At 38.6% G+C, this 23,627-nt stretch overlaps 1 protein-coding gene across 15 annotated transcripts in view; it reads left to right on the forward strand.

The window, feature by feature from the left end:
* GIGYF2 (GRB10 interacting GYF protein 2) overlaps nt 1-23,627 on the forward strand; it is a 79,151-nt gene that overhangs the window by 20,728 nt on the left and 34,796 nt on the right. For 13 of the 15 annotated variants that reach the window (XM_040612735.1, XM_040612740.1, XM_040612743.1 and 10 more), the window contains 3 exons: nt 1,230-1,338; nt 8,147-8,258; nt 8,796-8,836. In XM_040612735.1, the coding sequence (XP_040468669.1) occupies nt 1,230-1,338; nt 8,147-8,258; nt 8,796-8,836 (262 nt within the window). Of the gene's footprint in view, nt 1-1,229; nt 1,339-8,146; nt 8,259-8,795; nt 8,837-16,564; nt 16,646-23,627 lie in introns of those variants that run through there. The other 2 variants (XM_040612746.1, XM_040612750.1) reach the window with 2 other exon arrangements.

Consider the following 23,627-nt stretch of genomic DNA (forward strand, 5'->3'; position numbering starts at 1 on the left):
AGGAAAGGTGATCTGCTTGGAGGCCAGAGGAGGTGGTTCCTTTTGAGTGGCTGTTGAAACAGTTGCTTTAAACTGTAAGAGCTAGCTAAGAAAACAACTAGATTTACTGAAGGCAGACCTTTCTATTTTGCCATGCATGACTGGATTATTATTTTTTTTCCCCTCTCAAGTCTACTTAGATCATCTTTCAAAAGAAAACTGGTAACTACCTTGTAGGAAAAACATTTCAAGTGAGCTTGTTTCTGAAATGGCTTAAAACTCCTTCAGATGTCTGTTGGCTTCGATGTTAGCCACTTAGATTTTAAATAATATATAGTAATTGCTTGTCTCATCGTTATCTGAAAATCTTCAAAGTCATAGTAATTTAGATGAGTTTGTGTAAGCAGTTTGCCTCCTTTAAGTTCCTATCAAGAAGCCTGATGTGCCAGCTGTTTGGAGTCCTTTGAATTCTATTTAAAACTCACATTCAAAAAGTGTGTGGGAATTCAGGCTTGCTTGTTAAAGTTTCTGAATGTGTTCCTGAATTCTTTGGCCCAGTTTTCCAACTATTTGTGCTCAGAGAATGCGGCCAGAGTTGGTTGTAATTATAAATTCTTTATCAAAATAGCTTTTTCTTTAGCAATTATTTAATCTTAAAATTGAATTTTACTGGTGTTTGTCTCTAAAATGAGTATCACTTGAATTTCAGAAGTCTTAAACACATGTAGTTTCCCCCAAAGCCTGCTACTCCTGTGATATATTTAGAGGGGGGAAAAAACATATATTTCTGCAAAAGAGTTTGGTAAATGTAACTTTAATAAAGTTTTGTTGCTCTTTATATGTACCTGCTTTGCTTAAGAAGTAAGTTTAGAGTTGGTATTTATTAATGGTGTCAGTGGGCAGGTGCCAATCTCTTTTTTTGCAATTGAATGTCTGTGTTTAAAGCTGCTGATGTTCCAATTACTTCCGTGCTGGAATCATTTGGTAAAGGAGCAGGTGTTCACTTGCTACCTTTAGAGCATGGGAATTTCTGGTAAGTTGGAAAGACTACTATTGACCAGGATCCTTTTTATAGACTGCTTCAGCTACTCATGTTTCTAAGGAATCCTTTTCTGTGTTAGTCAGTTGTAAAGCATTTGTAATGAACATAAGGAAAGGAAAGCTGGTATTAAGCTAGATTTAGGATAATGGTAAGTGTCTGGTTTTGTTTTTAATAGAATCTCACCTTGACACTCTCTTCTTCTTGGCAGAGAAATTTCTCTATGTCTGTAAACAGTGCTGCTGTCCTGCGGTTGACATCACGTGGAGGAGGAACGGTGGTAGGGGCTCCTCGAGGTCGAAGTTCCTCTAGAGGTCGAGGTGAGCTGTTAGTGGTGTGTGCCACAATGTATGCAGGTGATCTAGGTTGAAGCTTCTGAAAAATGTTAGATGGAGCGTGGTCATAGCCAAATTTTCCTCATGCCCGTTTTTTTTTCCCCTTAAAGGTTTGAAACCTTTCCAGTAAGGTGGTGTTAGAGAATGAATATTGTGTTGATGATTGTTCTGCACACCTTATTACACATCTGGTACCTGTTATGTGCCTTTGTCAGATTGATGGGTGTGGAAAAGCAAAGGGGATAGGTAGTTTTGAGGTGGAATAGGAAATCGTTTTGTTCAGAATGGTTAGAAATAACTTTAAAAGGCATAAACCAAATTTATAGGGAAAGGGGACAAAAATCCACAAATGTATATAAAACATTGTAGTAGTTTAGTAGTTCAGTTCTGTGTTCTGAAAAGTAATTTATATTAACATCCTGAGAACAAACAGGTGAAAGGGAATGGAAAGATGTAATTGAATTTGGGAGAAATTTGAGTCTTGCCAATCTTAGTGCATCGCTATAGTTGATGTCTTATCCTAGGTCACTTAAAGCATTTGCAAATGAATTGAGAACCTATCTTTAAGCTGTATCACTAGGTTCAAACCAAATAGTTAAGTCCAGAATTTTCTTAGCAGTTTCTTTTCAATGTGCATATTACTGTGAAGACCATTTTGTGGGTTTTACATGTAAGTATGATGGGTTACATTTTGAATGTAGAAGCTAATATCTTGGAAATATCATCAGGAGTAATTAATCATGTAACCTCTGTCTTTGCAGGTGCTTAGGTAAGGTTTCTTTTGGGGTCCTTAGTAATTTAATTCTAAATGTTCTTAACTGGTGGTATTTTCAATAACATCTTTAGAAATCACTTCCATACATAATTAAATGCTTGACCAGAATTTGGCCCTGACTTAATTTGTTCTCTCATTTCTGTTCTCATTCTTTAATTCTGTTTTCTTCCTAACCTACATCTTTCAGGTATTTGTAGATTGACATCTGTCCTCTTGTGGTTGCTTCCCAGCTAGGGCATATACATTTAAAGTTTTATGAGGCTATCCCTGGATTTCCCTGTCACTTCCCCTTTATTTATTGTTGTCTTTGCCCAAATGCTGCTTAAAATTTGGTGATTTGAAATCGTATGACCACTAGTGTGCTGTATAGTTTCAGTACCAAGATACCTTGACAACTTCTAATATCCCAGCCCCTTTGTTTTTATGTTTTTTGTCATGTTACCTTTTTTGCTGTACCATTAACAATGAATGTCATCCTTATGCAGTGAGTAGTGGGTTGCTTTTTTAATTGCCTGCACTATTTTCGATGAGGTCATAGGGTTAAATGTGGCAGAATAGGCTTCTAATACAGTAATTCTATTATTGAATCTGTTTCTTGTTTGGGAATAAAGTTTGATTCATTACATTTCAATGGACAGAACTTAAAATCTATGCAGTATTATTAAGACTGAAAGCTTCTACTGCATATATTCCTGTTTTTTTTCTATTAATTGTTAAGGTATGTTAAGAAATATTAGCTCAAACACTTTGCAATATTAATCTTTCTCACTTATTTTTGTTTTCATCCTTATTTGATCTTTTTGTCTTAATTTGTATGAATTGTTATGTGCTGTGCTTGTCAGGCTACTCTGTCATTCTTACCTTCTGCTAAGCTGTAAAGGATACATTTCTCCAGTAAATTTCTTCAGCAAATTACTGATCTTTCCCTCTTTCATGGATCCTGGTTGCTGCTTGTTTTTTCCACTCTTCCCCTTTTTTTTCCGTGAGCAATTAGTCTTGGGCTTTAGGCATAAGGAGTCTTCCCAAAGTTTCTGTATCTCAACAAACAAATGAGGGCTTCTGCCAGGACAAAATTGTACATTTTCTTGTAATTATACATGTTATGGTCTTGTAATTAAGTACTTTGTTTCTAATGTTTACGAGGAGCCAAGTGTAGGACTGTTGTCATCTAACTTACAAAACTAACATGTTGCTTGCAAGTAGCAAGCTTTAAATGCAGTTCTGTTTTTTCAAGTTACAGTGAAAAGGACTTGGCATTTCTTCAGGGTTTGTTCACCAAGTGAACTGCTTCATGTAACAGTTGGAAAACATTTTTCTTTACTGCTTTGCAAAATGGCCTGAGTTCAAAAGGTTATCTGGTGTTTTTCATGAACTTTACATCACTGTATGCAACAAAGCTGCTGCTGATCAAATGTGGGCTTCGGCTTTACCAAAGCAAGATTATTGTCTTGAAGTAACTTGCACAACAGTAACTTCAGCAAAAAATTTGCATGTACTATTAGATTTGTTAATTAAGTTCCCTCACTGAGGCACAAATCACAGAATTGTGTTCCAGCATTTGGGAGTGTGAGAGGGACTCTGTGACAGGTTGGCAAAGGGAAGAATGGATGAACTGCTGGTAAAGGAAGGTTATTGTTAGAATTCTAAATGTGACTTCCCTTATCAGTATTTAAAACTACAACGTAACAGTAAATATTTTCCTAATAGTCACTCCAAGTCTTACTGACAATGATTATGTTTAGCTGATGTGAAAGTGATAACTGTGTGGAAGTTGCTTTGATTTTTGTTTAAATTTTTTATGACTGTGTGTTGAAATACAACTTGGTGTTACTGGTAAAAACCATTTGCAGTGTGCAGCCGCCATCACTAATACTGTATGTGCCCTGTGTGGAGACATAAATCCCAACCATTTTATTTAATTCTGAAGTTATATTCTCTAAAGAAACCAAGTACTTGCACGTGACCTTTTTTCTAATTGACTTGTTTTCCTGGGAGCTCCCTGTGGTGTGCAGTTAAGCTCTGTGCTTTGTGCTGGTGGGACTGGAATGTCAACATTCATGAATAAGAGCCTCAGATGAGGAGAGATTTAAGTAGTCCCTGGAATGGGCTGTAAGCTTACAGGCGCTTTGTTTTGTAGCTGTTCTCCTTTTTGGTTGAAATCCTTGTGAAGGGTACTTTCCTTCCCATTAGAGTTCTTCTCCCTTTGTTTTCCTGTGTTTGCTGCTGTCGGAAAATGAGTATATAGTGTAAAAGTGGAAAGTTCTCAAACAGCAGTAGTTGAACTACGGTTGTCTTGCTCTTCCCACACAGTATTACGGCAATGTTTGTAGATCCTAAACTCCAGGCATGCTGTAATTTCAAGAATTTGCTTGTTGTATTGTGTTCGGGATTTTTTCCCTGTAATGACAGAATGATAGTGAGTGCTGCTTTTGCCGCCTTGTTTTTGTATTGTATTTTGTACTTAAATCCAGACTTGTCTGTTTTTCAGGTTAGAGACTTTAGTCTTTTATGATTACATTATCCAGTGGATTGAGGTCCTCATTCAGAGCTTTTTAAGAAATCATTGAAATATGACACAGCTGCTCCATTCAGTTTTTAAATGGAAGGGTTTATTGACATCTGTTGACTTTGCATTCAATACTTTGTGCAACATCTACACTTAGAAAGCCTGCTCTTCATGTGCCAGGCATTTTTTTGGAAATGCCCTTCTATTAAAAATAAGCATGTCATTCTAGATTTATTAGCCACAAAACAAAAGCCAAGAACTGCAGAAACAGAATGGTGAACACTGCACTTATATGTGCATTTTTATTCTTTCTGCAAGCGTTTTTAATATGTCCTGTTATCAGTATTAACTGTGTCCTAGTGTGCACTTTCAGGTCAGACACATCTACGCAATACTTGCTGAATAACTGACTTTGTACTTCACAGTTTTCTTTAGCTACTTATATTCCATAGCTTGCTAGAATGCAGTATGCTCCTCGTGCAGTGGTCTGCTTGGTTTCTGCTAGAGTTGCACACGTACTTCTGCTGGGTGCTGTTGAATGGGCACGTCTTGATACTGCACGGAGATGGTGTACGTGCCTTGTAGAAGGCAGCTGAGGGTGGCAACACAACCAGAGCAAAGGTAGCTTATATGTCTGCTACTACATAGTATCACTTCAGCTGGGAGCGAGTACTGTGGCCCCTCAGGCAGCCTTAAATTGAATTGCTGAGATTGGTTTTTTTTGGACCTTTTTTGAGATTATCTTTCAATTCAGACAGTTTCAGTGGCTGAGCACAACTGAAATACTGATGAACACAGAGGGGGGTAAGTGGAGAGACATTTCTCAGGCCATTGCCTTATATGCTTTTAAAGCTGTCATAAGCCATGCTGCTGTTAAAACAACTCTGATTCTGTTCTTCCCCTTATACAGGACACTGTGTTTGCTGATGAGATCTCCCCTATTGCCAGCCTTCTGGCTTCTGCTAGTTGTGTGTCCGCTATTAGTAATCAGTGTGCATTCATGCTTGCTCACACTGCAAGGTGAGCACTACAAATGTTGCTGTCACTCATGGAAAAAAACCAAACCACAAACAAGCAACAGTGGACAGCCAGTTCTGTTTCTGTTGGAAAAGTGTGTGCAACTTCCCACCTCCACTACCTCAGAGGCATGAGTCAGTGTGTTTGTTCTGTTTTTGTCTCTGCCTGCCTGTGGCTTTCTCTTGTGAACTGCTTTTGCTTTATCTCCTGTGAGAGGAAGGAAGAGAGCTTTCCTGTAGTGAAGAAACTAGGCAAAGATTGCCATTGCATGAGATGCCTAAAATTTCTTGGGCTATATTTGTGAAGAATAGCAGCTTGAAGTCCTTTTCCGGGATCTTAGGGGACCGATCATGTCTTAACTGGATCAACATTGTGCTGCTTCTGGTGCTGTATCACATCTTTACTGTTAATTGCCTTTGCAACTTACTTTGCACTCGTGACTATGGTCAGTCTTGTATCAGACTTGCCATAGTGAAAGGTGTTTGTGTTTCTCGTACAGCCGTAAGTCTGATACTAATCTCTCCTCTCTTGCCTTGAGTGCTCAGTCAAATCCTCTGTCTTCACCTGTGTTTGTGTAAGAACAGCTATGCTGAGTCAGGCAAAGGCTTGTTTAACTCAGTAGTCTGTCTCTAGCAACAGCCGAAAGAAAACACCTTGGCAAGAGAATAAGGGCTGTGTAAAAATAGAGGTGCAGAAGCATCGCATATATACTTAGCTTCTAGACATTTGCAGCTCACTGTATTTCCCAGACCAGATGTGGTCTCTGTGTTTGGTAAATCTCAGTGTTTTTTATCTTTTGTGAGTTTGTCCGGTCTCCATCTGAACTTGAGCATCCCCAAAACTCTGTGGTACTGAACTTCACATCTCTGTGACAAGGAGATCTTGTCACTGAACTGTTTTGCTGGTGCTAAAAACAGGTTAGTTTTGTGCAAAGGGGAAGTTTAAATCCTGTTTCTGAAGCAGGAAGAGAAATTGTACAGACATTAGTTTTGTAACTTCCTTATACACCCTGCAACCTGTACAGCATGGTACAAAATCAGTGTGTATTTGAAGAGTCTGACTGGATTATCTGGGAATCACTTTTCTTTTTCTCTGCCTGGAAGGCAACTTTTTTTTTTTTTTGCAAGAGAATTTGGTATAAAGCATTAGGGCAACTCTTGCAACTACCTTGTTTATTTCCATTTTTTTAGAGCCTCTTTTCATAAGTCACTGAAATGCGGTACAATTCCTTGATGCATCCAGGGGCCTTGAAATACTAGAGGTAGAAGCTTGTTGTTACTTTCTTCAGAAGACTACAGAGATTGTCCATTCTTAAGGTGTTTATTTTGTTATTCTGTGTAATTCCTCTGGATCCCTGGCCAGGTTTGCACCTCATCCTTTGAGGTGTGTGTTTTCTTGAAGCTAGGAAGAGAGAAATACGAAAGGATTGAGGTGTTTGGTAGTTGCACAGCCAATGATTTCCTTTATCAGGTGCTGCTTAGGTTTTTGGACTTGACTATGGAGACTGCATGTGTATGTAGGAAAGGCATTATCTCACAACCAGCTGATTGATGAGTTTTAGTTGTTTGTAGTGTTTTCATGATATCCTTGAAATGGTAGGTTAGCTGGTAAAAACCTCCCATTTCTTCTGCTGTAGCACTTTGTGAAGCAAAAGTGTGTTTATCTTCTGTAGATCTGGAAATGTCACCCCAGCAATTAATCTAACTAGTGCTGGAAGCTATCTTGAAGGCCTGAGGATGTGTGTGGGTGGTGTTTTTTTCAGTTGTGTGTATTTTGTTGTTTGGGTTTTTTTTTCCAACCAAACACCCCATGCCTACCCAAACCCTGCAGATGTATCCTCAAGCACATCTGTAATTTTTTGGCTTGAGGCTTGATACTTGGGATCCACCTACAGAGTATTAATTTCTTGAAAAAGTGAGGAGGATAATTTTTATTCTGTAGCTGTTGGGTTCTTCATATAAACCTATATGCATCCTGTGATCCTTCTTTTCTCCCCATTGCTCCTGGGGGAGATTTCTGCAGGGAATCACTAGAACTTAATAGCAGTGAATCTTCCTTCTCCTTTATTAACCTTGACAGCAGTAATTATGAGTACATCTGCAGTGCAGTACCATTCATTATACTGGGTTCCGCTGTTAAAAGCAATCTGATTTTTATGAGTGTAAAGTACACATGTACTGTGTGGATGTTGTGTGAACAATGCATCCTTGTTTGGTAATTTCTGTTGGGTAAGTATCTGTGTTCTGTGTTTTTCTGCACAGTATTTATTTCAGAATTGTTTGCCTGTTCTGTTTGATCCTGTGCTTCTTGATAAGAATTTTTACATAAGACTCTTTCTTCAGTCTTTCTTCCTTTTTCCCCTTTGCCCCAGATAATTTCACTGGGGCTTAAGAGTGCAAGATTAGTTCACAGGGACCCCAGGAAAGGGAAACCTACCTGATTCTTTCAACTTCTATTATTATTTGTACAAACACTTGTGTTTTTTGTCTTTTCAGGCAGAGGCCGAGGAGAAAGCGGTTTCTACCAAAGAAGTTTTGATGAAGTGGAGGGTGGATTTGGGCGAGGAGGGGGCAGGGAAATGCACAGATCACAGAGTTGGGAGGAAAGGTAACAGAACTCTAGCTCTTGAAGTTTTTTACATACATCTGCTCAGCTTTTATTTGTGCCTTTTGACTTAATAAAAATGCTTTAGGAAAGGGTATTAGGTGTATCTGTGAGTGGAGTGTCTGAATTTCTAAGTTGGAGTCAACACAGTAATGTTTCTAGAAACTCAGGAGCAAGTAAAAACATTTTTGCAAAGAAGTTTTTTGCTGAGTTCCTGGGAAGAAAGAACTACTTTAAGAGATTATAAATTACGACAGTTGCAGTGAAAGTTATGGGTGAAAATATGGATTGCGAAAGGATTCACTTTAGTTTTAATCTCAGCATTGTTGATGGTACTTAGGGTCAAATTTCAAAACATACCTAGTTGCCAAAGGCAGTGTTCATGAAAATTTCAGTTGTTACTTGGACCTTTAAAGATACTGTCCATCAAGGTCTGATTTTTAAAAAAGCCCCATCTCAGAAAAAAAAAAAAAATTCCATGCCTAAAATGAGTGGAATAGTTCCAAAACCTTATTTGAAACTTCTATTCTACCTTTCTAGGGGAGACAGACGCTTTGAAAAACCAGGGCGAAAAGATCCAGGTATGGTTTTGTTACTGTATGGGCTGAAAATGGGAGGGAGGAACAGGGTGTGTTTTGTGGAAGGGACCTGTATGTACATAAACCTTTCTTATTGCTCCCAGTATGTTGATGATACAAGATTCATGATACTGTGCCAGGCTACTTAAATGTGTTCTCAAAGTTGTCTTTCTTGTTTTGTGGTGTTTTCACTATTAGATGTTTAAATGTTTTAGATAAGAAATATCTGCACTAAGTAGGTTCTGTTTATTCAATTAAGATGTGATGTCTACAGCTGGAACAACATCCCTGTACCTCTGTGAAAGGAGTTGGTAGTGATTAACAGGTGTGCTGTGGCAATATGCCTTTTCAATGCAGCTTTTCAGCTTTTAAAACATTCCTGGTGTGTGCTCTTTTGGTTTATAGGGCTTCTGGACCATGTGAACTATTAATTTTTTTTGAGCGTTTGCTAGTGTGAGGTAGATCCCAGCAGCAGTGTTCTGAGGTTTCCATGCTGATGGATATGCTGTCTGTCAAATTTATTTAAGTCATACAGATCTTCTGTTCATTCAGGCTATTGTCTGGTCCCCCTCTCTGCCTTTTCTTTTCTGTTCTGTTTCATAAATGCTTCACCCTGGCCACACTGAGGCAGAATACTGGATCTTTAATTGTGACCCGTTATCTGTCTGAATGTTCATCTGAACTTGGAGTGGGTTGTCATCTTGGAGATGAAACGTATCCATTTAGGTAAAATCTGTATTCTGAGAGTGGGAAGAACTTCCTTTAAAGTTCTCCTTTAACTGGTTGTATGGTAGCTACAGTGATTTTCTGCTTCATAGGTTTATGTATTCATTGTTCAGTGGTATGACCTTGCTCTTTTTCCATGGCATGTTTCCACATGCATGTACCATAGCTGTGCTTAGTGAGAGCTTTTGTACTAGTAAAAGTACAAAAATGAGTCTTGTCTTTTTTAGGACCCAGAGGATCTCTTGGTCTTCGCTGGAGGAGTCTTAGCTAAATATCCTCCTTAGTGAATATATTGATAAAGCATAGGTCAGAGAAGACAGTTGCAGGTCCAATTTCAAGACAAAACCAAAGAGATTCAGTTGCAATTAGAAGTTGACAGGAATGTATTTTAATCCCTGCTTAGCTATCGGTGTTTTTTTTAGTGAGAGAAGCGTAAGTTTTCATTTTAAGAACCTTCCAGATTACCATGGTGGCACATGCCTTGAGAGTCGTAAATTACCATGTTTGCTTTCAAAGCTCTCCCAGTCCTCTCTCCACATAGGACATTATTTTTTTAATCTATTTTAAACAGTGCTTTTTTCTGTTTTTTTTAAGTTGAAAGTTAACACAAAACTAAGATGTTGCTTGTTTTCCTTGTTGTTGTCCTTAAAAAGAGGTTACTTCTAAAAATAACTTGAGATTGGTCTGAGATTATCCATCTTTTAAATGCCAGTAGTGAAACTTCAGACTTTTAGTGTGCCTTTATATTCAGAGACCTTTTGGGAAAAAAAATGAGAATAGGAAAAAATAAGTGCTACTGAGATTTCAGGAGTGCATTTTTTACAAAAGACAAACAGATGTGAATATATATCCCACTGTTGATTCCACTTTATTTAGCCCCTTCCTGTTGTGATAAAATTACAACACCTCCAGATCCAGACTATAGAATGCACCATGTGTGATCTAGACTGTGATAAAAATATTGCATGTCAGTTTAGGATGAGATGTATCTCTCAGTTGAAAATGAGAAGAATTTACAGTATGCAAGATGTACTTACTGAAGCTGACCTGCCTGGAAGTGACGGTTAATGCTTCAGCTAGTATAGGGCCTGTGTTGTTTATAGCAAGTACTAGTGATCAGTACTTTGGAATACATCTTCTGTGAACCATTTTCTATAAAAGATGGTGTTCATGTGTGCTGTGGAAGTCCTGGTTCACTGTGAGGGATGGTGTACTTATTCTCAAATCATGAAGCTTTCTGTAGCACCTGATTGCTTCTGTTAAGTCTTTTGTTCTATTTCTCTTCTATTTTGATCTTACTTGACTGAAAGCTCTGTAGCACGTACGATAGAAGCAAAAGACCTGCAATCTTTTTGAAGTTTTAATATAAAAAAAGCTGTTTTAACAATAGTAATTTGTCTGCATATTGCTATGTTAGAGATTAATGTCCCAGTAAGTGGGAGCATCATTCCTCTCCTCTTTACTTTCAAAGAGAAATAAGGTGGAGAGCACAAAATTGTTAATGGAAGGTATTGGTCTGTTTTGACTCAAGCCTTAATGAACAAGTAGCTACTGTTACGTAAAGGCTTTCCAATGACAAACTATTTTGAGTGTGAGATAAGGATACAGATGTGCCAAAAGAAGTCCCACATTAATACCAAGCACTAGTATACAACACAAAACAGTGGGAGAAGCAATAAGATCAAGGAATGAACTGACATGCAGTTTATAATTCAGGCCAGTGTGCTTTAGCAGAGGCATGTATTGGTTTCTGTTAAACTCCTTAATGTAAGATTTTATTCCCCAACTTTATTGTACTTCAGTTTTTCATTGCTCTTTTGTAGAGCCTTGGCTTAGCCTCAGATTACATAATTTACTGAGTTGCCAACTTTTCATGTTCTTTGTTCTGGGCAATCATATTCCAGAATTAATAAGAGATCTATTATTAAACTGTTCTGGGCATTCATAATGGATGACAGTGCAAGAACCCCTCTATTAAAATCACGAGATTAAAAAAGTAATAGACCTTCAACAAAGAATTACTTCTCAAATATGATCAACACACTTAAGAACAACTGTTCTTAAAAATTGCTTTTTCAGTGCTCACAACAATTTGCAAGTTCACATTTGTCTAATTCTCAACATAAACAATGTACGTTCCTAGTTTCAGTATGTGAGTTGAAGATGTACAAAGTATTTGCAAGTTTCTGTTGCCCACTGTCACAGTCCTGATGGACTTCATTGAGAACCCAAATCCCTTCTGGAAGGCTGAGGACATTAGCAAAGAAAATGATCAAGTTTTCTTGATTATGGCTCTCTTCTAGAACTGCAAGATAGCTGCTTAATTTTCTGTGCAGCCTCTTGACTAATACCAGCTTAGTAGCTGAGGGGATTTGATTAGTTACCAGCAATTACACACTGGTAGTAACTAGTTGTAATGTAGATTAAACAAGACAGTAAGTCAGTTGAGCAACCTGACTGAGTTCTGTTCGATGTGTATTTTTTGGTTAGGTTAAGAAGATGAATCTAAAAAGGGTGTCCAAGTGACTATTAAAAGGATGTTGAATTTCTTTGAGTTGCTCTTACCCCCTATTCTGCCTGGCTTGTTTTTCTTCCCTACCTCACTAGCAAGAAGTGCATCCAAAGGAGCTCATCACCAGCTTGGCCTTGCAATGTTAGTCAAAATGTAGAGTGCAGTTTCATTGCATCACCCCAATCAGCAATTTCTCCAGGATTGCTTTCCAGTGTTGGGCCATGCCATGTTTCCAATACTTTCAGACATCCATGGTTCATCAGCTCTCTAGAACTGTAAAAGCAATAGGGGTGTTTTGTTTACCCCTTGTTCTGCAGCTGTTCTGAAGTAACTACACAGTTGTTTGACTGATTTGCTTCTGTAGTAGTATTGAGCTTTACATTCCAAAATGCAGTATTTGAACATTGTATTTAGTGTATACTAAACGTATTTTTCTCTTTATTCTTGCTTTTTTCCCTTGCTTTTGAACCAAATCTGTAAGTAGAAAATTATTTAAAAAACAGGACAACTTCAAAGTATCAAGTCATTTAGAAACCAAAGCAAGCTGCCCACACTTTGATTAGGTGTTAATTGAAATTAGAAATAGCTTTTTATAACTTTGGCTCTAAATGGTGGGATTATGGTACTGTCCTGTTGGGATTATGTATCTGAATTTTAGAACAAGTGGTTTGTCTTGAGATTGGAGTATGTGATATATGGGAAAAACAATACCTCACACAGAATATTGCTCTCTTGTCATAAATGTTTTTTCAGACTTGACACAGGAATCTGTTCTACTGCTCTTGTGCTGGTTCTTAATTTGTAGGCCCTTCTCAATGTCTTAGATTGGTGGAGAACATGGAAATGACACTTGCAAGAAGTACTTAATTATTGGTACTGATATGAGGGTGGAAAAAGGATCTTTAGTCTGCATTATGCGTCAACAGCTAAGAAAAGTAGGGATGAAGACAATGTAACTTGATAGTGTGTTGCTGTCCAAGCTCCATAATATTAATGAATGCTTTTACATAAAATTAAATTTAAAAAAAGATATTTTCAGAGTATCTGTAGTAAACCCAGATCTGTCTGAGGTCTGGAATGTGGGGAGGCAGTACTTGAACAATATTGGAATGAGAGTTGAATTGCAGTGAAAATGTAGTCCCTCTGCCTCATTCCCCTTTCCTGTGTGAAAATGCTTCTGTGGGACTGCTTCCAATTTCCCCAGACCCTAAAACAAGTACCTTGTTGCAAACTTCTTTTGGGTGGTGAACACACTTCCATTAACAGAGTTCTGGGGCTTGAGAAGAATTCCCTTAAACAGTATCTCATCAGATAGCTTGAGACTGTTTTTCCTGCTCCTGACCGCTTCAGTGAAGCTAAAAGGATGCGTATTTCGTAGTGTATTATGCTGTTGTCAATGAAAGTTGTGTTTTATGCCACCTTGGTTTCTGGTAAAAAAGTCTTTTACACTTGATGGATAACTTTTACTTTATTTTGATACTTGACTGTGCAGGTATGAATGCATAATAGGCACTGCTTTTTTTGAGAGCTTGGAAATAATTATCCATCATTCTGTTTATCCTTTAGCTACTTAAATTAGGAACTTCAGAACAGTGTCTTAATTGCAATAGATTTATGAGGCACTTAAATACAGAAGTCTTGTGTATAGTTTTAATTTTTTATTTTAAAATTGATTCAAGTGTGTCTAAATATTTTTGTGCTGTGTGTACAGGCAAATATTGATGTTAAAAAGCATAAAATATAAATGGATGCAGTTCTTTTCATGTATATAGTGCACCCTTCTGGGTCAGATCTACTTGAGACAAGCAGCGCAAAGGTGAGAACATGTGGAATGTATGGTCCTTTAAAAAAAAAAGTACATTAATTCATTTAGAGTAGTTTGTTTTCCACTGCTAAATAATTTATTCAGTGTTTCCAGACACGAAAAAATTTCCACTGCAGCAGCTGTCATATACGTCAAGATTTTTTTGATAGTGTCTTCATAGACCTGTCTTGAAATGAGATGTTCTCTTATTTGGCAGAAGGAAGAACTACAGTTAGTATTCACAATTTTGCTTAATAAGCACAGCAGGAGTGCTTTTCACTGCCATGAGAGATTGGCAGTACTTTCTAAGAGTGAATTCGGCCATCTGAAAACTCATATAACTCTGTATCCCCAAAGAGTTAAGAGGACAGAAAAATTAGGATCTTGGATTAATAGAGTTGCTTATACCAGAATTAATATATTCACTGAATTACCCTGTATTGGTTTTGACTGAGTGTTTTGTTCTGTGGTGTATTCCATTTTGTCACAAGCTGGTATATTATGATTTTGGTCAGCTTTGGGAGTTTTGAAGGTCTCTCCTTTCAGGGACGGTGCGGCTTTAATCGTAGTCTGGTGAATTTGGCATGTAGCTCTTAATTTCCAAGAATTAGTACTGTGAATCTTGTACCTGACTTTGTCCTGGGTGGTTAATCCAGCCTTTCCTCAGTTTACGTGGGCACACCAGTTCTGTTTACTCTGCATATCATGTTGTAATCAAAAGGATGGGAGTACAAGAGAAAGATCACTAGAAGATGACAGGGCAGGCAAGGAAGGAAGGTTGTAAATGGAACCTGAAAGTTTAATGTATTAATAATTAAAAAAGCACAAAGTTCAAAGTCTGCTCTCTTTATTCTGTGAGGCCAGTCTCAGAGAGCTGGAAGCTGTCAGCGTGCTGCCCATTGATGCGGATCTCCTTGTCAGTCCTTTTTGGATTCTTTGAGTCAGCTGCAGCTGGGAGCTCAGGAATAGCCTTGTCAAAATTCTCCATCTTGATCTGATATTCACCTTTGGCATTGCGGGCTAGCACAGAGGCAAAGCGATGGTACAGCATGATCTCTGAGGGGAGGTAGGACGTTCTCCTTTGACACGTTTCTCCTGTGCCCTCCTGCACAGCTGACAGAAAGACAACCAGCTCAAAATGCTGAGCAGCTTCTCTTTGGAGGAGAGCAGCCAGCGGGCTGGATGGGGTGATTGAATGGTAGTAGGTCAGTGGGAAGATGAAAAAAGGACACTCATCCGAAGTAATGCTGTCTAGGTGGAAGTCAACACTCGTTTGGTGCAGCTGCCCATTTTCTTGTTCTTGGTAGAGTATAGCAGAAATTTGGACGCTAGTTAGTGGGCTGGAGCGTGTGTTCGCCACCTGGAACATAAGGTACAGCTTTCCCTCTGTGTGCGTCACTACGGCAGAGCGGGTGAAACGGATGGAGAATGCCCGATTCTTGGGTCGAGCGATCTTTGCCACAAAAGCACCTGCATCGTGGAAAAGGACAAACTGAAAACCAGCACAGTGCCTGGGTTGGTTCCCTGCAGCCTCAGAGCTCTGTGAACCAGTCCAAAGGAACAGAAGCAGGCTTGCGTGCGCATGGTCCTTCTAGCCTCAGCCTGCATGTCTGAAAACTGCTAGATTGGCAGCACACTAACCTGTTCTTGTTTTAAAAATACAGCATTCCTGAAATGGTTCTTTTTCTAAACTATGTTCCCCTACTAGTATTTAGAGAATGAATTGTAGCTGTAGGAAGGAGAGCCCTTGGCTTGCCACGACTTACTGTAATTGGTAGTAATACCTGATCTTGGTGTGCTGCCACTGGAGAAGCTCTTTGTTAATACACGGTAAACTAACCTGTATATTTTTAAAGTCTCTTGAAATACTTTAAACCTGAAAATTACTTAAAATAATTTTAAATACTTTGAAATAGCTGTGACATTGTAAAAGTTCTCATTACATCAGGTACTGAGGAATATGCAAATGCTGACTTAAAGATCAACAAAAATACTTCAGCTAGACAAAAGTAAACTTTAAAATCAAAGCAAATTGACTTTAAATATTGTAATTCCATGGAAAAGACTTGAAGAGATAATGGTATAAGAAATAAGTGATTGAGAATAAGTGGGGGTCTGCCACAAGTATTGCCCAATGCATATGGAACTCTCAAGTCCCTATCCTGCTATCGCCTACTTTATGACTTTTGTTAATGAAAGGAGTTTGAACTTTTACTGCTACGTAGCCAAAATCTTATTATCCTTGTAGTGACTGACCTAATTGTTCATTCAGATATCAATATGATCACTATTCTAGCTCCATTTCTTAAATCTAATTGTTACACCTATTCTGTTTAAAGATTAAATATGAAGGATTACCTGTGATGAAGGCTTCCAGCATGAGCCCCAGAACCATCTGTATTGCAAGCAGTGCAATAGCACTGGGACAGTCCCCGCTTGGGAACATAGTGCCGTAACCAATTGTGAGTTGCGTCTCCAGTGAGAAGGAGAAAGCAGCTGTAAAACTGGTGATGTATTTGACACATATAGTATGGTTGTCAGGTGGAGCATCATGGTCCAGCTCCAGGTCCCCATTCATCTCAGCCAGAAAATACCAAAGCACTGCAAAGACTAGCCAGTGAATGACAAAAGAAGCAGAAAAGACAAGCATCATCCATCTCCACCGCATGTCCATTAATATTCCCCATGCATCTCGGAGGTATGCCAGACTTTTTCCTTGGGCACCATCCATCTGGAATGTGCTATGTCCATCCTTGGTCACCATCCTCAGGTATCTTTGGGTCAGTAGGGGAGCACTGGATTTCGTGTTATTGCTCTCTATCATATCAGTTGTCATTGTCTAGAAAAGAGAAAAAAAGGAAAAAATGTGATACAGTGCAGTGTATTTGTATTTTGCCTAACATTCACAGATTTTGACACATCAGCAGGGGTTGAAATGCTGCAGCCAACAAAGGAGGGCTTATAGATTGCAATCCAGAGAAGATTAAGTCAGAAGCCTGGAGAGGAATTTACCACTCTTTGTGGTAATACTTTGCTAAAAGATTAAGTTTAAAAATCTGACTGCTTCTCAAGTTTTCCCTGCTTAGTTGTTTAAATATAACTTTCATACTTTACCTTCCTAAATTTACATTTGAGTTGCATGTTTTAATTCTTTAGGGTTGGGTGGGATGTGATTAGGCGTGCTGTATCGGAAAAGAAAATGAATTTTGTCTGATTGTATCAGTTTTAATAACTTCTTTAGAAGCATAATAGTTTACATTTTAACAGTATAATAGTTTACCGATACTATTATGAACACTGTTAACAATAGTGCTATGGAAATAATGTTTTTTATATTATTTTGCTAACACGTTCATGCATGTTAGGGGAATGCTGTGGTTTACCTAGTAGCCCTTTCGGACTTTCCTAGCTGAAGGAAATGACTGCTGTCTGGGCCCACCATGTCCAGTTAAGCAGAATTACAATATTTGGGGCAGAGCTGCTTCTGGGAGTCTAAGGTTGTTCGTGTAAGGATCAAGTGGAAAGAGGGCAGGAGACCAATGCTGAAAATATACTGTGATGTAATTTGAAATCTAGGCTGCCAAAGCAGTGTACTTTTTATTAGTGACCAAATAAGAAAATAGGACAGCAAGTGTATGGGAATTAGGGGTGAAGGTGGAATTGCAAATGTGGGAAGCAAAATGGATAGTTGTGGGTATTTGACATGTTAGGCTCCTTTGTTTACTATTAAACCTTGAAACTTGCCAAACTTGTCAGAGATGCTCAAGTGTCTTTTGAAAAGACACTGGCCACTCAAATCCATAAATTTTATAAATACTGAATATTAAAGTTCACCTGGGACACATTAAAATTAAATACAGGTTCATGTAAGGTAGACTTCACAATATGTACAGCCTACTTTAAGAAGATTGGGAGGAAGCTTGTTTGTAGAACAACAGAGGATTTTAAAAAAAAAATATTCTGCAAATCATAATTATACATGGTGTATTTAGTCAGTTTTGGTTTCCTATCAATTTTGACCTTTCTTTGAATTATGACTGTTTCAGTGTATAATACAAGTGTACAGACAGCCTAGAGGAATTGGATTTCTTTTCTCCCCATGAGTGCTGTCTTAGTTTTATCTTGAAATGCATTAGATCTAAGGATCCTGAACTTAAGAATGAATTTATGGAAGGTAAAAATCTTTCTTGTGATGTTTGATGCTGTAAACCAGCATGTTTTGTGACTGTTTACTTGATCTTGCTACCAAATTTTAGTAAAGACAGAACATTCTCTTTTGTTTTCACTTAATGCATACTGAAGTATGGGAATTGACATGGCAGTGAATATTTAGCTAAATTTTTTTTCTTTCCTTCTGTAGGTTCTCAAAACCATTCAGCTATTTCTTCTATTCATGTAGTCAAAGGAGGTAGGGTAGATGATGGCCTGAGTGGGATTTGGTGGTTTTCCCCTCATTTTTATTTTTCATTTCACATCCCCTAGAAAGGAGCATTTTGAAACAGCTCCCTGTGCTGGAGAATACAGTGGCCTTACTGAGATTTTCCTGGTCAGTAGTGCCAGGTTACATTTCTTGGGGGATTCTGATCATAGTCCATTTAGCTTATAGCATGACCCCGCACCTTCATTTGAGTTTGATTTTTCATCTATGATACAGCTCTGTAAATGAGTTTTCAGTCTTGCTACACTGTTACAGAATTTAAAATAACCTGAATACAGTTTTAAATGCTTCAGGAGCCAAATGATTAGCAACTTGTCTGTAGAACAGAGTCCTTGTGCTAAGATTTAGAAAAGCCTTTCTGGATGCCATGAAGGAGCTGGAAAAAGGGGCTTCTCCGAATGGGAAGAATGATGGGGACCATGCTTAAAATGAGCTGTGGACAATGCCTTGGTTTAATCATCTTAGGATAAGGAGTACACACAGTATTTGTGTGAATAGAGAACACCTGCAGAACAACATGGTTCTGGGCGTAAACATCATGCATTCTTGAAAAAACAAACAACAAAACACAAAACCAAAATTGATGTGTTTCTGTAGGTTCTTGTGGTACTTTGAGGGCAGCATCTGCTTAGTAGCTTCCAAGTAATACAGGTTTGCAAAACAAACAAATGCTGTGAGAATTAACCTGATACAGACTGGTTGGTGACAGAAGCCTTTTTTCTACAGTGTTACATACATTAAGGAAAAACATACTTAATGTGGTACACTTTTTCTTTGCTACGCTTTGTCTCTTCCATATATCAATGCTAAGGTAGTGTGCTTGGGTGCTCTTTACTCAGAGCAAAATGCTGTGAGCATTGCAGGGTCTCAGTTTTGTCAAGGAGCTTTCTTGGGAGCTGATTGATCATTTAATTTTGACTTAAAGCTCTGAAAAAATTTAGTTAGTGTTCATTGTCAGGTTGTTTAGAATCTTTTCTATGAGGGAGGATGCATTACTGACAGATTTTGAAGGTACTTGAGAAAGAGAAACTCCGTTAGCCCCCAGCAGCACGGTTTACAACAGTCTTGTGTCTCTGCTCCATGGGACTCCCAGCAGGGGAATTTGCCTGCTAAGGTTAACCAGGTTACTGCTCTGGTCTGATTTGATATATAGGCCTACGATTTTTATTGTCTAGGACTGCTGAAAATATTAGGCATCTAATTTGATGGCAGTGATAGCACTGGAAGTGTGTAAGCTTGAGTTCCAAAACAATTTGGGTTCTTTTTAAAAAAAAAAAATTATTTGATTTTGCAAAAGCTATTGATAGCTTTGAGCCACAAGTCTCAACTTCTTGGGGTGGGGAAAAGTGGGTAAGAAACTGCAGATAGGTTCCGAGAGCATTGCAGTTGGTTTAGAATAAGAGGTGAAAGAACTGCCCTGTGAGAAATAGCTTACTTGGGCTGGAGGATCAGTCCTCTGTATTCTCAAAAGCAAAGTCAATTTAGGAGTAGATGTGACTGAATTTAAAAAGAATCACTGCCTTCTTTCTACTCGTTTTGTTGCCCAATGTAGTAAAAAATACAAATACCTTCTTTCTTTGTTAGTGATAAATTAATGACGTTGTAAAGTACAGTTTGGACCATCTGATGTGATCCCCTGCCTGGCATGGTCCTTGATGTCCCCACATTAATCCCAGTTTCAAACAGTGTATGTTTTGGAAAGACATTAAACTTTGACTTGAAAAGAAAAATTCTGCATTGTTTTTTGGAGTATACTTACCTCTCGCTGCTAAATACCTACTGTGTTTTTAATCCAGATTTGTCTAATGTAATCTCTTAACTTAACGTTATGCAGTTTGTCTGGCTTTGCTTTCCCTGGTTCCTGACTTGTGAAACTGTTACAGCTTTGAGGTGTTCTTCCATCTCCCAGCTGATAGCCCTTGACTGGAAAGACCGGAACTGTCACTTTTCTAAACATCTTTTGGCATGTTGACCAGTTTTTCATCCTGCATTCAGGATGTCTAAGTCTTCCTGTTTCCAGCCTATTGAAAATGTAATGGTTATCACCAACTGTAGTGTGCATGTCTGTTCTTTGACCTTTTTTTAGTCTCTTTGCCATCATTGTCCCTCATTCTAACTTCTTCTATTTGCCATTCTAAGACAAGTCAGTTTAGGGTGAGTACTAACTTTTTAAATCAAAGTCACAGTTTCCCTTTTCCTAGGAGTTGGACAGGTTCTAAACTGACCTGGCTTGCTAATGATTTTTGTGTAATAAAACCTTGCCTTACAGCTCTAGTATATTGCTTGCATTTCTGAAATTCATGACCCAGCATACTGATCTCCCGTGCTGTCTTTTTGACTGAGATCTTCCTTGAGTTGTAACAGCCCTTTGTTAACATTGCTGCTTCACGCCACCATGTTGCTTTCCTCTTCTTTCCTCTTGCTTAGCCTTTTTCTTGACAGCAGCAGCTCAGCTGTTAAAGACTTCAGTAGGATTGCAGGGGGGCTCGTTTGCAGCAGTGTTTGTTTGCCTTCTTGGTTGAATGCATTTAAAGTGATGCTTCCAGCCTGTTTTCAGCTCAGTATGTTAATGCACCTGCAACCATCTTAGGAGCCTGAGTGCCTTTATGTGGAGCTGTGTTCAGGGTAGACTCCTGCAGTGCTGCCCTACCTGCCCAACTTCTGCTCTTCAAATTGTTCTAATTGACCTTGGAAGGGATTTCAGGCAGTTTTTAGCGTACTGCTTCATTATGACAGTGAAGTAGTCAAGAGTACCTGCTGTTTGGGAGTAACAGCAAAAACTGCTTACAACTGTAGCATAATTTGAAGATTTATTAGAACCCAGGTGGTGCTGGCATGACCCTGTGGGAATGTGTACATTCCCTCTTTACTTGATGTGGGTCCACATAATCTTCTACTAGTTTCTGTCATCTCTGTACTCCAAGCTGTGATCATGCAGATGTGTTGTTGCCTCTGCACTTTGCAAAAAGAACAAATATATATATTTTTAAAAGACACTTTCATGCTATTAAAATGTTGGTATTGTTATTAGATTGAGTGGCAATCCTTGAGATGCTCTGACATTAGTATTAGGAAATGAAGTTTTGTTTCAGTATTGATGACATGACCGGATCATAAAACTTACATTAAGGGACAATCTTAGAAATATAGGAAGTAATTCAGTTAGAGTAACTGCTTTGGTTGAAAGCTTCTGCTGCAGTTGTTAGTAGGATAGTTAAAATTTCAAACACGTTTGTCCTTTAGGTTTTCTAGCTAATGCCTCATTGAGATGAATGGGAGTAGTTTGTGACAAAACTGTTTTTTCCAAGCAGTCTGCAGAATTAAGATAACAGTTTTTAGGACTTGCTGCACATATAAGCAAGTCTTGTAAAAATGGGAACTTCTAATTTAGTGAGCCCAAGTCCTGCTTTTCAAAGCAAGTGCCACAAAGAATAGGATGCAAGAGCTTGTACTTTTGACCTTCTGTGACAGCTTACTACAGAATGCACTTCAAAAAACCCCAAACAAGCAAAAAGCTACCAAAATTTTGGTAAAATGGGAGAGCGTGTCTTTTTTAAATTTTTTTTAATAGTACAGAAAATCAGACTGCTTAGATACTTGGATTTTTGGGAACATCTGTAATGCTCCATTTTTTGTATGTGTTTTTGCATAGTACAGCATGCTGAAGCTACTGTGAGGATTCATATAAACTCTAAATTCTTGATTCTGAGGTAATATCTGATTGGACCAACTAGTCTGGCCACCTTTACAGAAACAGAAAAAACTTTACCAAGACTTGGCTTAAATATTGTTTAAGGCTTTAAAATATGCTTGTATGTATTAAAACCTTATAGAAAAAGCTAAGTCCAAAATGTAGTCTTGTTAATGAAGGAGTAAATTCATAGAGGGAGGATTTTATTTGATGTAAGGCTGCAGTAATAGAAGTCTGCTGCCATCCATCTTTTGTGGGAGCTTGCTGGTTTTGAAGAGCAGTCCTGCCCTGTGTGATGCAGACTTTGTAATAGCTTGACTAGAATAACTCGAGTTTTCTGGGATGTTGGAGTTCATGCTTGATGCCTGTGCACGGCTTCCTGGGCAGCAGTGCTAGCTCACAGTGTGTCCATAAGCACAGAGAATGCATTGATTTGAAAATGATTGAAGACATGAGATATAATTAGAGATGGTAAAAGCAGGCTTGATGAGGTGAAGCTCACTTTCATTTGTGATGGAACTGAAGTGCTGAGTTATGATGAATGTGACAAGGTGAGGATGACTTTTTCATAGCACTTGGCCAACGCCTGGCTACCTTAGCTGGAGGCTTGCAAATGCTCTGTTTGCGAAGCATTGCAGAGTCTGTCCAGCACTGTTTAACTTGAAAACTTCCTGAAAAAATATTGCCTGATGACTTCAGTTTTGCTTTGTATTCTGTTAGGGATACGCTCATCTGAGAGAGCGTTTGCTTCTTTTTGAAGGAGGGGGGGCAATCAGAAACCATTTTAAGGTAATAATTTAGCCAGCTGTAGAAAGAAAACTCTGTGCCCTGAAAACAACTTTGATTTCTTTGATTAAAGAATGACAGAACAATTTCTAATTGTACAATAAGAAAAAGAAAAAAAATATTTGCGTACTTACCGGTCTCTGAAGGGCTTGTGTGCAGGAGAAGCGGGAATACCTAGGTTCCAGGAGGAAGTCTGGGCTGGTCTTGTATATTGGTCCCAGCACTGGAGAGAAGCTTCCCACAAGTGGTTGGTAGAGAATTTTTTTTTTTTTAAATTTAAAAAATGGGTTTGTATGTCTCATTCCTGTGTTTATAGTGCTCGGCCGGGGGGGGGGGGGTTGGTTTTCATCTGAAGCTGATTTGATTGGTCATTTTGCCTGCAGGGGGGCCGGTTAGCTCTGATCATGTGGAAAAGAATGCTGGTTTGTTAGGAGCATTTCTTTACCCAACACAAACCCTTAGCAGCCAAGGAGAAATCCTCAAACACTTACTTGGAGAAGGGGTGCCTTCCCCCTCACCTCCTTAATCAAGATAATTTTTTAGGTTTGTATAATCTTAAAGTTTTATGTTAAAGTTGAAAAGGCCAAAATTCCCCTGGAAAAGCTGAATGGGAAAAGTTCCTGTAGTGCTGCTGAAAAACACACACTGTTTTCAGATAATTTCTCTCTAACCAGTGTCAACTACTGTTTGTTTAGGTGAAGAGAGACACTAGTGTCTCACTGCTGCTTGTCTAGTGCCACTTCTTCCTCTTCTCATTAGGTCCTGAGCTCCTGAGTGTTGGTCTTAACTAAAGCTAATGGTACAGCTGGTGGTGTCTGGAGGGTGTTACTGAACTGT

The sequence above is a fragment of the Falco naumanni genome, chromosome 13, assembly GCF_017639655.2.
Source record: "Falco naumanni isolate bFalNau1 chromosome 13, bFalNau1.pat, whole genome shotgun sequence".
Lineage (NCBI taxonomy): Eukaryota > Metazoa > Chordata > Aves > Falconiformes > Falconidae > Falco > Falco naumanni.